We start from the raw sequence: 15,842 nt of genomic DNA on the forward strand, positions 1-15,842 counted from the left end.
TGAGCAGTATACTCCCTGTATACCAGGGGTCTCCAACCACACACGTCTGAGCTGCATACTTCCTGTATACCAGGGGTCTCCAACCAGACACGTCTGAGCAGTATACTCCCTGTATACCAGGGGTCTCCAACCACACACGTCTGAGCTGTATACCAGGGGTCTCCAACCACACACGTCTGAGCTGCATACCAGGGGTCTCCAACCACACACGTCTGAGCTGCATACCAGGGGTCTCCAACCACACACGTCTGAGCTGCATACCAGGGGTCTCCAACCACACACGTCTGAGCTGCATACCAGGGGTCTCCAACCACACACGTCTGAGCTGCATACCAGGGGTCTCCAACCACACACGTCTGAGCTGCATACCAGGGGTCTCCAACCACACACGTCTGAGCTGCATACCAGGGGTCTCCAACCACACACGTCTGAGCTGCATACCAGGGGTCTCCAACCACACACGTCTGAGCTGCATACCAGGGGTCTCCAACCACACACGTCTGAGCTGCATACCAGGGGTCTCCAACCACACACGTCTGAGCTGCATACCAGGGGTCTCCAACCACACACGTCTGAGCTGCATACCAGGGGTCTCCAACCACACACGTCTGAGCTGTATACCAGGGGTCTCCAACCACACACATCTGAGCTGTATACCAGGGGTCTCCAACCACACACACGTCTGAGCTGCATACCAGGGGTCTCCAACCACACACACACGTCTGAGCTGCATACCAGGGGTCTCCAACCACACACACGTCTGAGCTGCATACCAGGGGTCTCCAACCACACACACACGTCTGAGCTGCATACCAGGGGTCTCCAACCACACACACACGTCTGAGCTGCATACCAGGGGTCTCCAACCACACACACACACGTCTGAGCTGCATACCAGGGGTCTCCAACCACACATGTCTGAGCTGCATACCAGGGGTCTCCAACCACACACGTCTGAGCTGCATACCAGGGGTCTCCAACCACACACGTCTGAGCTGCATACCAGGGGTCTCCAACCACACACGTCTGAGCTGCATACCAGGGGTCTCCAACCACACACACGTCTGAGCTGCATACCAGGGGTCTCCAACCACACACGTCTGAGCTGCATACTTCCTGTATACCAGGGGTCTCCAACCACACACGTCTGAGCTGCATACCAGGGGTCTCCAACCACACACACGTCTGAGCTGCATACTTCCTGTATACCAGGGGTCTCCAACCACACACGTCTGAGCTGCATACCAGGGGTCTCCAACCACACACACACGTCTGAGCTGCATACCAGGGGTCTCCAACCACACACACGTCTGACCTGCATACTTCCTGTATACCAGGGGTCTCCAACCACACACGTCTGAGCTGCATACTTCCTGTATACCAGGGGTCTCCAACCACACACGTCTGAGCTGCATACTTCCTGTATACCAGGGGTCTCCAACCACACACGTCTGAGCTGCATACTTCCTGTATACCAGGGGTCTCCAACCACACACGTCTGAGCTGCATACTTCCTGTATACCAGGGGCCTCCAACCACACACGCCTGAGCTGTATACCAGGGGTCTCCAACCACACACGTCTGAGCTGCATACTTCCTGCATACCAGGGGTCTCCAACCACACACGTCTGAGCTGCATACTTCCTGCATACCAGGGGTCTCCAACCACACACGTCTGAGCTGCATACTTCCTGTATACCAGGGGTCTCCAACCACACACGTCTGAGCTGCATACTTCCTGTATACCAGGGGTCTCCAACCACACACGTCTGAGCTGCATACTTCCTGTATACCAGGGGTCTCCAACCACACACGTCTGAGCTGCATACTTCCTGTATACCAGGGGTCTCCAACCTTCTCTAGTTACTTTTTTTCTTTCTAGGTTTTTCAAATAGGAACATTCTTCTCTTCTTCTCTCCTCTCGAACTCTTTATCTGGTCCTTAGTGTACAAGAGAAAGTAGAGCAGTGTGTTTTCTGTCATTTTCGTGTGCATTCGTAAACTATTCAAAGCCCTGGACTTTTTCCCCACAGCCTTATTCGAGAATGGATTCAATAGATTTTTTTCCACATCAGTCTACACACAATACCCCATAATGACATCACAATACCCCATAATGACATCACAATACCCTATAATGACATCACAATACCCCATAATGACATCACAATACCCCATAATGACATCACAATACCCCATAATGACATCACAATACCCCATAATGAAAAAGCAAAATGGTTTAGACATTTTTGCCAATGTGTTAAATATATATAAAAAAACAACTGACATTGTATTCAGACCCTTTACTCAGTACTTTGTTGATGCACCTTTGGCAGCGATTACAAGTTCTCAAGCTCTGTCAGGTTGGATGGGGAGCGTTGCTGCACAGCTATTTTCAGGTCTCTCCAGAGAAGTTAGATGAAGTTCAAGTCAGGGCTCTGGTTGGGCCACTCAAGGACATTCGGGGACTTGTCCCGAAGCAACTCCGGCATTGTCTTGGCTGTGTGCTTAGGGTCATTGTTCAGTTGGAAGGTGAACCATCGCCCCAGTCTGAGGTGCTGGGCGCTCTGGAGCAGGTTTTCCTCAAGGATCTCTCTGTACTTTCCTTCGCTCATCTTTCCCTCGATCCTTTACTCTGTTCATCTTTCCCTTGATCCTGACTAGTCTCCCAGTCCCTGCCACTGAAAAACATCCCCACAGCATGATGCTGCCACCACGCTTCACTGTCGGGAAGGTGCCAGGTTTCTACCAGGCGTGACGCTTGGCATTCAGGGCAAAGAGTTCAATCTTGGTTGGGGCGGCAGCGTAGCCTAGTGGTTAGAGTGTTGGACTAGTAACCGGAAGGTTGCAAGTTCAAACCGCCAAGCTGATAAGGTACAAATCTGTCGTTCTGCCCCTGAACAGGCAGTTAACCCACTGTTCCTAGGCCGTCATTGAAAATAAGAATTTGTTCTTAACTGACTTGCCTAGTTAAATAAAGGTAAAATTCAATAAATAAATACAAATTAGACCAGAGAATCTTGTTTCTCATGGTCCGAGTCCTTTAGGTGCTTTTTGGCTCAGACTCAGGCTGTCATGTGCCTTTTACTGAGGAGTGGCTTCTGTCTGGCCACTCTACCATAAAGGCCTGATTGGTGGAGTGCTGCAGAGATGATTGTCCTTCTGGAAGGTTCTCCCATCTCCACAGAGGAACTCTGGAGCTCTGTCAGAGTGACCATCGTGTTATTGGTCACCTTCCTGACCAAGGCCCTTCTGCCCCGATTGCTCAGTTTGGTCGGCCAACCAGCTCTAGGAAGAGTTTTGGTGGTTCCAAACTTCTTCCATTTAAGAATGACGGAGGCCACTGGTTTCTTGGGGACCTTCAATACTGCAGAACTGTTTTGGTACCCTTCTCTGAGACCTTCCCCAGATCTGTACCTCGACACAATCCCGTCTTGGAGCTCTACGGACAATTCCTTCGACCTCATGGCTTAATTTTTCTAAAAACCTGTTTTTGCTTTATCATATTACAGTTCATGACCGTTTGCAGTGGAAGATGTGAGAATTGCCAGGTACTTTCAGATTTGTCATAATGTCGCCTGCGAGCTACTGGAAGGAAACCCCTGGTATTAACAAACACACACACACACACACACACACACACACACACACACGAAGCAGTAAACCCATTGGAACAGCAGCACTACCCAGCACTTCAAAAACAAAAAAATGATTCTGTTCAGAATAAAAACCTATTAAAGGATTTCATGTTCAGAATAAAACCTATTAAACAAGGTCTATGAGTTATAGTTAGTTTAGAACCACTGGGGCAGAAGAACGTCTCTCAAACCAACATGTGTTTGCCCATAAAGACAAAATGAGGACTCTATTACCCTAAAGGAAGTTCGAGCACGGGGCAGCACCATTACCCTAAAGGGAGTTCGAGCACGGGGCAGCACCGTTACCCTAAAGGGAGTTCGAGCACGGGGCAGCACCATTACCCTAAAGGGAGTTCGAGCACGGGGCAGCACCATTACCCTAAAGGAAGTTTGAGCATGGGGCAGCACCATTACCCTAAAGGAAGTTCGAGCATGGGGCAGCACCATTACCCTAAAGGAAGTTCGAGCATGGGGCAGCACCATTACCCTAAAGGAAGTTCGAGCATGGGGCAGCACCGTTACCCTAAAGGAAGTTCGAGCACCGGGCAGCACCATTACCCTAAAGGAAGTTCAAGCATGGGGCAGCACCATTACCCTAAAGGAAGTTCGAGCATGGGGCAGCACCATTACCCTAAAGGAAGTTCGAGCATGGGGCAGCACCGTTACCCTAAAGGAAGTTCGAGCATGGGGCAGCACCGTTACCCTAAAGGGAGTTCGAGCATGGGGCAGCACCGTTACCCTAAAGGAAGTTCGAGCACGGGGCAGCACCATTACCCTAAAGGAAGTTCGAGCACCGGGCAGCACCATTACCCTAAAGGAAGTTCGAGCACCGGGCAGCACCATTACCCTAAAGGAAGTTCGAGCACCGGGCAGCACCATTACCCTAAAGGAAGTTCGAGCATGGGGCAGCGCTGTTGAGGACTTACACCATTTTGAAGTAGTCGACTGGGTGGGACTTCCTATGGGTTAAGGAAGGATCACATGATTCCATCCAGGTCACACCAGCCAATGAATTATACTCGTGAGGAAACATTCCATAACTCCAGGGGTCAGTAAATCACCAGCCTTTAAACCTGTTCAGACAACACCCTCCAGGGGGCAGTAAATCACCAGCCTTTAAACCTGTTCAGACAACACCCTCCAGGGGGCAGTAAATCACCATCCTTTATACCTGTTCAGACAACACCCTCCAGGGGGCAGTCTGCACATTTTCAGTTTGTTTACCAACTCATAGAAATAGTAGAAGAACAAAAAGTGACTACTTCAAAATGGAGATGACCTCAATGGCCCTGCCTGTGCTCTAACAGACACCATAATGGGACAGATACAAAGAAGAGTGCTCTAGCATTCTCTATGGCGTCGCCCTCTTTCAGCCTAAATGACAATGTGTTTTCATTATCACAGGATTCTGTAATAAAGTGGGTCTTTTTTGTTTTCTTGTTTTTGTTTTTTTACAAGGAGCACGTGTGCCCCTTAAATTGGAAAATGTAGGGGCACACAAAGAAATGTAGGGGCACACAACGAAATATAGGGGCACACAACGAAATGTAGGGGCACACAACGAAATGTAGGGGCACACAAAGAAATGTAGGGGCACACAACGAAATGTAGGGGCACACAAAGAAATGTAGGGGCACACAAAGAAATGTAGGGGCACACAAAGAAATGTAGGAGCACACAAAGAAATGTAGGAGCACACAACGAAATGTAGGAGCACAATGAAAACTATGAGGTAATAGAAGGTTTAACATTTCTCTAGGTCGCAAAGTTGCTCCTAAATTTAAAAAAAAAAAAAGAAAGAAAAAAGAATCACAGGTCACAAAAATAACAAATATTTAGGTTGATATGCAAGTAAAAAATGGGGGCACTGTAGAGCCCTGAGACACGTCCTCATTTCGATTTGATTTGACAGACCTTCGAACAGAGTTAGCGTAGTGGAGGAGGGAGGTCAGAAACACAGCACACAGATTCAGTCAACCTGCCTAATGCTTTGTCATCAACTTAAAAAAAAAATATATATATATTTTTTTTTTTAAATACACACCACGTGCAACCTAGCAGCCATGTTAAGTTACGCTTAGTGCTTGTTGCAATGACTACTAGACCCATTTCATTCAGCAAGTCAGACAAAGTGACAAAACATTAGGTGGCATTGCTTGAATCTATAGTACGCACACACACACACACGGTTGTCCTTCTCACCCAAACTCCCTACCTTCTCATCTAAGCTCCACTGTAGCTTAGCAACCTGGACACAGATGGAGGAGGGAGAAATAAAGAGACAGACAGAACAAAAAGACAATGTGTAAACTGAATCACGACAGGATGCAAAAAAAGGAAACCAAACAATAGGCCTTGATGGTGAGGAAGTCAGTAAACTGGTCCTAGATCTGTTAGTTCTCTTGATGAGCTACAGAATATAGTGATGGTGAGGAAGTCAGTAAACTGGTCCCAGATCTGTTAGTTCTCTTGATGAGCTACAGAATATAGTGATGGTGAGGAAGTCAGTAAACTGGTCCTAGATCTGTTAGTTCTCTTGATGAGCTACAGAATATAGTGATGTGAGGAAGTCAGTAAACTGGTCCCAGATCTGTTAGTTCTCTTGATGAGCTACAGAATATAGTGATGGTGAGGAAGTCAGTAAACTGGTCCCAGATCTGTTAGTTCTCTTGATGAGCTACAGAATATAGTGATGGTGAGGAAGTCAGTAAACTGGTCCCAGATCTGTTAATTCTCTTGATGAGCTACAGAATATAGTGATGGTGAGGAAGTCAGTAAACTGGTCCCAGATCTGTTAATTCTCTTGATGAGCTACAGAATATAGTGATGGTGAGGAAGTCAGTAAACTGGTCATAGATCTGTTAGTTCTCTTGATGAGCTACAGAATATAGTGATGTGAGGAAGTCAGTAAACTGGTCCTAGATCTGTTAGCGCTCTTGATTACTCTATAGATGTCATTGTCTCATGGAGTTGGAGTGATAACCCAAACAGACTGGAACTCAAGCTAGGAAATCAACGTTTTAAACAATGATATATATACACACATACTCACCCTGGATTGCTGATGCTAAGTTTTGGCAATGGAGATGCTTTGAAGCCATTTTCGGTCGGCCATATTGTCTTTCCTCATATGGTCGACCGAAAATGGCTTCAAAGCATCTCACCGCGTCAGGCCACAGACCGGCCCTCCCGCCACAGACCGGCCCTCCCCGCGTCACGCCACAGACCGGCCCTACCCGCCACACGCCACAGACCGGCCCTCCCCGCGTTACGCCACAGACCGGCCCTCCCCGCCACAGACCGGCCCTCCCCGCCACAGACCGGCCCTCCACGCGTTACGCCACAGACCGGCCCTCCCCGCCACAGACCGGCCCTCCCTGCGTTACGCCACAGACCGGCCCTCCCCGCCACAGACCGGCCCTCCCCGCGTCACGCCATAAACGGTGCAACATTAGGCATCAGATTACAGTAGAGACCCATTCCAGAACAGCCACCCCGCTGACATGCTCACCAGACAGACAACTGGAAGGACGACAGTAAGATCACAGAAACCACAAAAATCGCTCACTTGCGAACATCTCAAAATATATATTTTTTTACATGACTAAAGGTATTCCAACACCGACATTGTTTCAAATGCACATTCTTAACAGGGTTAATATAACCTGGACCAGGAGCCAGGACCAGCAGCCAGGACCAGCAGCCAGGACCAGCAGCCTGGACCAGCCCAGTAATAACAGAGACCAACTGGAGTAGGTTAACACTCCAAGGACAAAGTTACAGCAGTTTTCGGGAAGAAAAAAAAGAAAAAAAAAGAAAAGAAAAACGGCCTTGTTGCTATGACAACGTCTGTTAATATTCAGCTATGAACAATAAATAACCCTGACTCTTTGACCCCTGGTGAAAAACACCATCCTCCTTCAATACACTGCGTCCAATTGACAACACTTTTGAACAGCGGGCCCCGGGCCCCGAAATGGGATGCAGCTTCACTGTAGTCCTACAGTCCGTCTCTGTGTCTGCGTGTCTGGAGTGTTTCACTGAAGGACTGGCTAACAAAGAAAGACTCTTTCAGTCCAGATCGTGAGGTTGTCTCTGTACTGCTGAACCACACAACGGGGCTGTCAATCACCAGCCTGTTAAATGGCCTTAAACCTACTCTCCCCCTCTCCATCTACTGCCCCCCCCCCTCCCTCCCGGATCTGCAGTCCCTGTTAACCTATGTTGTGTTTGCTCAACAAGGTGTGTTTTAGGGCGGGCTGTTAGAACACACAGAACCGGTTACACACGGACACAACCATCCCACCTCGTTCCACCTCTAGGGCAGTGAGGCTACAGCAGATCTCATGAACATGTTTACATTCTGCATGGCTAGAAGTTCAATAGTTTACAGCTGTAATAACGTCACGCCTTCTAAACGAGTCACTACTAGAGAGAGAGAAACGTTTACACATCGCCTACGTCAAGACGACACGGTTCTTCTAAACGAGTCACTACTAGAGAGAGAGAGCTCACGTTTACACATCGCCTACGTCAAGACCACATGGTTCTTCTAAACGAGTCACTACTAGAGAGAGAGAGCTCACGTTTACACATCGCCCACGTCAAGACCACACGGTTCTTCTAAACGAGTCACTACTAGAGAGAGAGAGCTCACGTTTACACATCGCCCACGTCAAGACCACATGGTTCTTCTAAACGAGTCACTACTAAAGAGAGAGCTCACGTTTACACATCGCCCACGTCAAGACGACATGGTCCTTCTAAACAAGTCACTACTAGAGAGAGAGAAACGTTTACACATCGCCTACGTCAAGACCACATGGTTCTTCTAAACGAGTCACTACTAGAGAGAGCTCACGTTTACACATCGCCCACGTCAAGACCACACGGTTCTTCTAAACGAGTCACTACTAGAGAGAGAGAGACGTTAACACATCGCCTACGTCAAGACCACACGGTTCTTCTAAACGAGTCACTACTAAAGAGAGAGAGAAACGTTTACACATCGCCTACGTCAAGACGACACGGTCCTTCTAAACGAGTCACTACTAGAGAGAGAGAGACGTTTACACATCGCCTACGTCAAGACGACACGGTTCTTCTAAACGAGTCACTACTAGAGAGAGAGACGTTTACACATCGCCTACGTCAAGACCACACGGTTCTTCTAAACGAGTCACTACTAGAGAGAGAGAGAAACGTTTACACATCGCCTACGTCAAGACCACACGGTTCTTCTAAACGAGTCACTACTAGAGAGAGAGAGACGTTTACACATCGCCTACGTCAAGACCACACGGTTCTTCTAAACGAGTCACTACTAGAGAGAGAGAGACGTTTACACATCGCCTACGTCAAGACGACACGGTTCTTCTAAACGAGTCACTACTAGAGAGAGAGAGAGACGTTTACACATCGCCTACGTCAAGACCACACGGTTCTTCTAAACGAGTCACTACTAGAGAGAGAGAAACGTTTACACATCGCCTACGTCAAGACCACACGGTTCTTCTAAACGAGTCACTACTAGAGAGAGAGAGACGTTTACACATCGCCTACGTCAAGACGACACGGTTCTTCTAAACGAGTCACTACTAGAGAGAGACGTTTACACATCGCCTACGTCAAGACCACACGGTTCTTCTAAACGAGTCACTACTAGAGAGAGAGAGAGACGTTTACACATCGCCTACGTCAAGACCACATGGTTCTTCTAAACGAGTCACTACTAAAGAGAGAGAGACGTTTACACATCGCCTACGTCAAGACCACACGGTTCTTCTAAACGAGTCACTACTAGAGAGAGAGAGAGACGTTTACACATCGCCTACGTCAAGACCACACGGTTCTTCTAAACGAGTCACTACTAGAGAGAGAGAGAGACGTTTACACATCGCCTACGTCAAGACCACACGGTTCTTCTAAACGAGTCACTACTAGAGAGAGAGAGAAACGTTTACACATCGCCTACGTCAAGACCACACGGTTCTTCTAAACGAGTCACTACTAGAGAGAGAGAGAGACGTTTACACATCGCCTACGTCAAGACGACATGGTTCTTCTAAACGAGTCACTACTAGAGAGAGAGAGAGACGTTTACACATCGCCTACGTCAAGACGACATGGTTCTTCTAAACGAGTCACTACTAGAGAGAGACGTTTACACATCGCCTACGTCAAGACGACATGGTTCTTCTAAACGAGTCACTACTAGAGAGAGAAACGTTTACACATCGCCTACGTCAAGACGACACGGTCCTTCTAAACGAGTCACTACTAGAGAGAGACGTTTACACATCGCCTACGTCAAGACGACATGGTCCTTCTAAACAAGTCACTACTAGAGAGAGAGAGCTCACGTTTACACATCGCCTACGTCAAGACCACACGGTTCTTCTAAACGAGTCACTACTAGAGAGAGAGAGACGTTTACACATCGCCTACGTCAAGACCACATGGTTCTTCTAAACGAGTCACTACTAGAGAGAGAGAGAGACGTTTACACATCGCCTACGTCAAGACCACATGGTTCTTCTAAACGAGTCACTACTAGAGAGAGAGAGAAACGTTTACACATCGCCTACGTCAAGACGACACGGTTCTTCTAAACGAGTCACTACTAGAGAGAGAGAGAAACGTTTACACATCGCCTACGTCAAGACGACACGGTTCTTCTAAACGAGTCACTACTAGAGAGAAAGAGAAACGTTTACACATCGCCTACGTCAAGACCACATGGTTCTTCTAAACGAGTCACTACTAGAGAGAGAGAGAGACGTTTACACATCGCCTACGTCAAGACGACACGGTTCTTCTAAACGAGTCACTACTAGAGAGAGAGAGAAACGTTTACACATCGCCTACGTCAAGACCACATGGTTCTGCACTGACAACTCTTTTACACGGAAATCAATGGTTTCTTTATATTATCAGGATCGTCAAGTCCAACCTTATTCCTGAATGGACTCTTATCACACTTAAATTTGTTAGGCAATACCTCCCGAAAACAAACCTCACATACACCCACGGAGACAAAAAAAAACAGCCTAGCTTGAAGGCCCTTAAAATAGTCACGCCACCTGTTAATAAAACTAGACGTTCCCATGGATACCGTGGAAGTGCAACAGGTGACAGAGCAGGGAACGTTCAGTCGGACACAGGGGCTGCTCTATCAACCCAACTGAGCTGAGGGAAAACTTTTACACTTTACTACGAGACTCAGTCGTACACTTTTTGTGTGCTCCTAATAATACTCCTAATAATGCCCCTAATAATGCCCCTAATAATGCCCCTAATAATGCCCCTAATAATGCTCCTAATAAAATGGACACGATGATAAAGCGTTTTTGTAACGTTACAGACTTATTCTAAAATGGTGTAGATAAATTAAAACTCCTCAATCTACACACCCATATTGACAAAGCAAAAACTGGTTAGAAATTAGTGTTTGTGTAAAAAAAAAAATTAAAAAGTGTCAAAAAAATTGACCTTATTTACATAAGTATTCAGACCCTTTGCTATGAGACTTGAAATTGAGCTCAAGTGCATCCTGTTTCCATTGATCATCCTTGAGATATTTCTACAACTTGATTGGAGTCCACCTGTGGTATATTTAATTGATTGGACATGATTTAGAAAAGGCACACACCTGTCTATATAAGGTCCCACAGTTGACAGTGCATGTCAGAGCAAAAACCAAGCCATGAGGTTGAAGGAACTGTCTGTAGAGCTCAGAGACCGGATTGAGTAAAAAAAAAAAAGTTTTTGTTTTGTCATTTTATGGGGTATTGTGATGTCATTATTGGGTATTGTGATGTCATTATGGGGTATTGTGATGTCATTATGGGGTATTGTGATGTCATTATGGGGTATTGTGATGTCATTATGGGGTATTGTGTTTAAATTGATGAGAGAAAAAAATTAAGATTTAATCCATTTTAGAATAAGTCTGTAACGTAACAAAATGTGTAAAAAGTCAAGGGGGTACGAGACTGTCACCCGCATCACGTCTATCCTGAGTGCCAGTATATTTGTGCTGCTTGACAATGACGGCAAAGGAATAATAGGCAAGAGTACAGACAGATCTGGGACCAGTCTACAGCACTCCTGTGGTAGGACAGAAAGAGAGGGTAAATCAGCTGAGGGTCAATGGTTATGGAAGGGGTGTGTGTGACTCACTTGTTCAAGGCTGTCATCCTCCGCCAGTGTCCTCGTGTCTCCGTTACGGTTGATAGGGATCTCCATAGTGGCCGCTTTACTCAGCATACTATCTGTCCTACAGAGAGAGAGAGAGAGACAGAACAGAGAGAGACAGAACAGAGAGAGACAGGACAGAGAGAGACAGGACAGAGAGAGACAGGACAGAGAGAGACAGGACAGAGAGAGACAGGACAGAGAGAGATAGGACAGAGAGAGACAGGACAGAGAGAGAGAGAACAGAGAGAGACAGAACAGAGAGAGACAGAACAGAGAGAGACAGAACAGAGAGAGACAGGACAGAGAGAGACAGGACAGAGAGAGAGAGAGAGAGAGAGACAGAGACAGAACAGAGAGAGAGAGAGAGAGAGAGACAGAGACAGAACAGAGAGAGAGAGAGACAGACAGAGACAGGACAGAGCGAGACAAAGAGAGAGAAAACATGGAATTAGTCCAATCCAGAACACAATAACCGCAAGAACATGCGTTTCAATAGACATGCGTTTTTCCAAAGAGAACGTCTCACTCTCAGCACATGAAACAAAGCGTTGTCATGGTGGGTATGTATATATAATAAAGGCCAGTGATAATGAGACCGGCTGTTCAAGTGGCCAACCATTCATTCTGCTCTATTGGGATACATTAAAAAGGGTCTGTTAACGCTGCACACACACACACACACCAGGGTTTCTATTAGCTGGTAATCGCCAGCTATTGGCTCTAAAAATAAAATAAAAAACAGTTAAAGCTGATGCATCAAATTGTTGCCGACCAAATTGACTGGGAGAAAAACAACGGTAGTCAGGAGAGACAGGTAGTCAGGAGAGACAGGTAGTCAGGTAGTCAGGAGAGACAGGCAGTCAGGAGAGACAGGCAGTCAGGAGAGACAGGCAGTCAGGAGAGACAGGCAGTCAGGAGAGAGAGGTAGTCAGGAGAGAGAGGTAGTCAGGTAGTCAGGAGAGAGAGGTAGTCAGGTAGTCAGGAGAGACAGGTAGTCAGGGGAGACAGGAGAGACAGGAGAGACAGGTAGTCAAGAGAGACAGGAGAGACAGGTAGTCAGGAGAGACAGGTAGTCAGGTAGTCAGGAGAGAGAGGTAGTCAGGTAGTCAGGAGAGAGAGGTAGTCAGGAGAGACAGGTAGTCAGGAGAGACAGGCGAGACAGGTGGCGAGACAGGTAGTCAGGCGAGACAGGTAGTCAGGCTATCAGCCTACCCACCACTTTACAATGTGAGTAGCCTACTGAACGGGGGGCTGGTAACATTACCGGTAGCCTACTGAACAGGGGGCCCCTGGTAATATTACGGGTAGCCTACTGAACGGGGGGCCCCTGGTAACATTACGGGTAGCCTACTGAACGGGGAGCCCCTGGTAACATTACCGGTAGCCTACTGAACGGGGGGCCCCTGGTAATATTACGGGTAGCCTACTGAACGGGGGGCCCCTGGTAATATTACGGGTAGCCTACTGAACGGGGGACCCCTGGTAACATTACCGGTAGCCTACTGAACGGGGGGCCCCTGGTAATATTACGGGTAGCCTACTGAACGGGGGGCCCCTGGTAATATTACCAGTAGACTACTGAACGGGGGGGGGGGGGGGGCTGGTAACATTACAGGTAGACTACTGAGGCTACAATGTGAGCATTTTTCAAAAACCATACTTCATTGTTTTCAAACCTGAAATGTTTTTTTTTAAACTTCATATTATGGTATGTCTTGAAAATCTGAAGGCAATTTATGTTATGAAAGATGTAGGCGGTGCTCTAGTTTCCAGTTTGGGAAAGCATAACATTACAAATTATCCTCACATTCCTACCAGTTCTGACTTTCTATATGGGCATTTGTCTATGAACAGTTTCATTTCAATAATAATTCATTAATTATTTTAGTGTTTCTCAAATCATTGTCAAAGTGGTTCATCATAAAAATCTGAAATGTATATATATATATATATTTTTTTTTAAACGTCAAAGTTAAAATTGAACTAAATGTGAGAGCACCAGCCATTTGGACACATAGATACACCGTGATCATTAAACGGCTAAAAGTGGCTAAATGAGAACTCAGAGATGCCCAATGCAGCAACTTCATAAATTAATAATTATAACAATAATAACAATGCAGCCGTTGGCCAATTTATAACTTAACTTAATAAATTAATAATAATAATAATAACTTGTTTATAACTTAACAACTTAATAAAATAATAACTTCATAACAATAAGAACTTAATAACAATAATAACTGAACTTTTTTATTGTCAACTAATTAACATACAAAGCAGACAAATAAAATAACTGGAAAATATCCTGATGAATTCTGTTATTAAGTTGTTATTAATTATTGTTATTAAGATGAATTCTGGGTTCTTTCAAATAACGTTCGTCTCTCTGCTCCGCCCGTCTGCCTCCCTTTCTAGTCGTCTAGTTTTGACTTGAGCTTCTTCACTTAGTGAAGTGCAATATTGTACCAAATCAATCAACGGGATCCATGAAGACGCCTGTAGAGGAAAACCAGTCTGTTTCCAGACGTCCAGTTTCCTGCTCCAGTGAGCTTGGCACAGACAGCTGGGTTTTTGTTGTTTGTTTTTTTGCAAAGGGGAGAAGTAGTTTATGACGCTTTCCACTGGATATATATATGGGATCATCAGATTATATATTTTTGTCTTTTCACGTCGAGGTTTGGTGATTATCGAGGGTGAGATTGTTGGAAAGATTTTTTTTTCTAAATAGACCTACTGAGGAACTTATTAGGCTATCATTCACAAAGGATGTAAAAAATTAAAATATATATTTTGTTAAACTTTGTTGACTTACTGTGTGAGGTAAAGAAAGAAAGAAAAATGACAGAAGTTTTAGCTTATTACAATCAGATATCAAAACATCCCCAAAACGGGCACGTTCCTGCATTTGTGCGCAGCAGGCCAGGTAGGCTACTTCTACGAGTGCTCAGACTCGTGCTCCTTCTCTCTCCCTCAACATTAACAAGACAGAAACCAGACCCATGCTTGTTTCTCACACTGAGCACTAAACAACAAGACAGAAACCAGACCCATGCTCGTTTCTCACACTGAGCACTAAACAACAAGACAGAAACCAGACCCATGCTTGTTTCTCACACTGAGCACTAAACAACAAGACAGAAACCAGACCCATGCTTGTTTCTCACACTGAGCACTACAAACAACAAGACAGAAACCAGACCCATGCTTGTTTCTCACACTGAGCACTAAACAACAAGACAGAAACCAGACCCATGCTCGTTTCTCACACTGAGCACTAAACAACAAGACAGAAACCAGACCCATGCTCGTTTCTCACACTGAGCACTAAACAACAAGACAGAAACCAGACCCATGCTCGTTTTTCACACTGAGCACTAAACAACAAGACAGAAACCAGACCCATGCTCGTTTTTCACACTGAGCACTAAACAACAAGACAGAAACCAGACCCATGCTCGTTTCTCACACTGAGCACTACAAACAACAAGACAGAAACCAGACCCATGCTTGTTTCTCACACTGAGCACTACAAACAACAAGACAGAAACCAGACCCATGCTTGTTTCTCACACAGAGCACTAAACAACAAGACAGAAACCAGACCCATGCTCGTTTCTCACACTGAGCACTAAACAACAAGACAGAAACCAGACCCATGCTTGTTTCTCACACTGAGCACTAAACAACAAGACAGAAACCAGACCCATGCTTGTTTCTCACACAGAGCACTAAACAACAAGACAGAAACCAGACCCATGCTTGTTTCTCACACTGAGCACTAAACAACAAGACAGAAACCAGACCCATGCTTGTTTCTCACACTGAGCACTAAACAACAAGACAGAAACCAGACCCATGCTTGTTTCTCACACTGAGCACTACAAACAACAAGACAGAAACCAGACCCATGCTTGTTTCTCACACTGAGCACTAAACAACAAGACAGAAACCAGACCCATGCTCGTTTCTCACACTGAGCACTAAACAACAAGACAGAAACCAG

At 46.0% G+C, this 15,842-nt stretch overlaps 1 protein-coding gene across 3 annotated transcripts in view; it reads right to left on the minus strand.

The window, feature by feature from the left end:
• Window positions 1-15,842, minus strand: part of arfip2b (ADP-ribosylation factor interacting protein 2b) — an 82,668-nt gene that overhangs the window by 44,412 nt on the left and 22,414 nt on the right. For 2 of the 3 annotated variants that reach the window (XM_065004966.1, XM_065004968.1), the window contains exons 2-3: window positions 11,819-11,915; window positions 5,853-5,885 (exon numbers count right to left, since the gene is read on the minus strand). In XM_065004966.1, coding sequence (XP_064861038.1) covers window positions 5,853-5,885; window positions 11,819-11,905 — 120 coding nt within the window. In that variant the 5' untranslated portion in view covers window positions 11,906-11,915. Of the gene's footprint in view, window positions 1-5,852; window positions 5,886-11,818; window positions 11,916-15,842 lie in introns of those variants that run through there. The other variant, XM_065004967.1, reaches the window with a different exon arrangement.

Source organism: Oncorhynchus nerka, linkage group LG19 (assembly GCF_034236695.1).
Source record: "Oncorhynchus nerka isolate Pitt River linkage group LG19, Oner_Uvic_2.0, whole genome shotgun sequence".
NCBI classification, from domain to species: Eukaryota; Metazoa; Chordata; class Actinopteri; order Salmoniformes; family Salmonidae; genus Oncorhynchus; species Oncorhynchus nerka.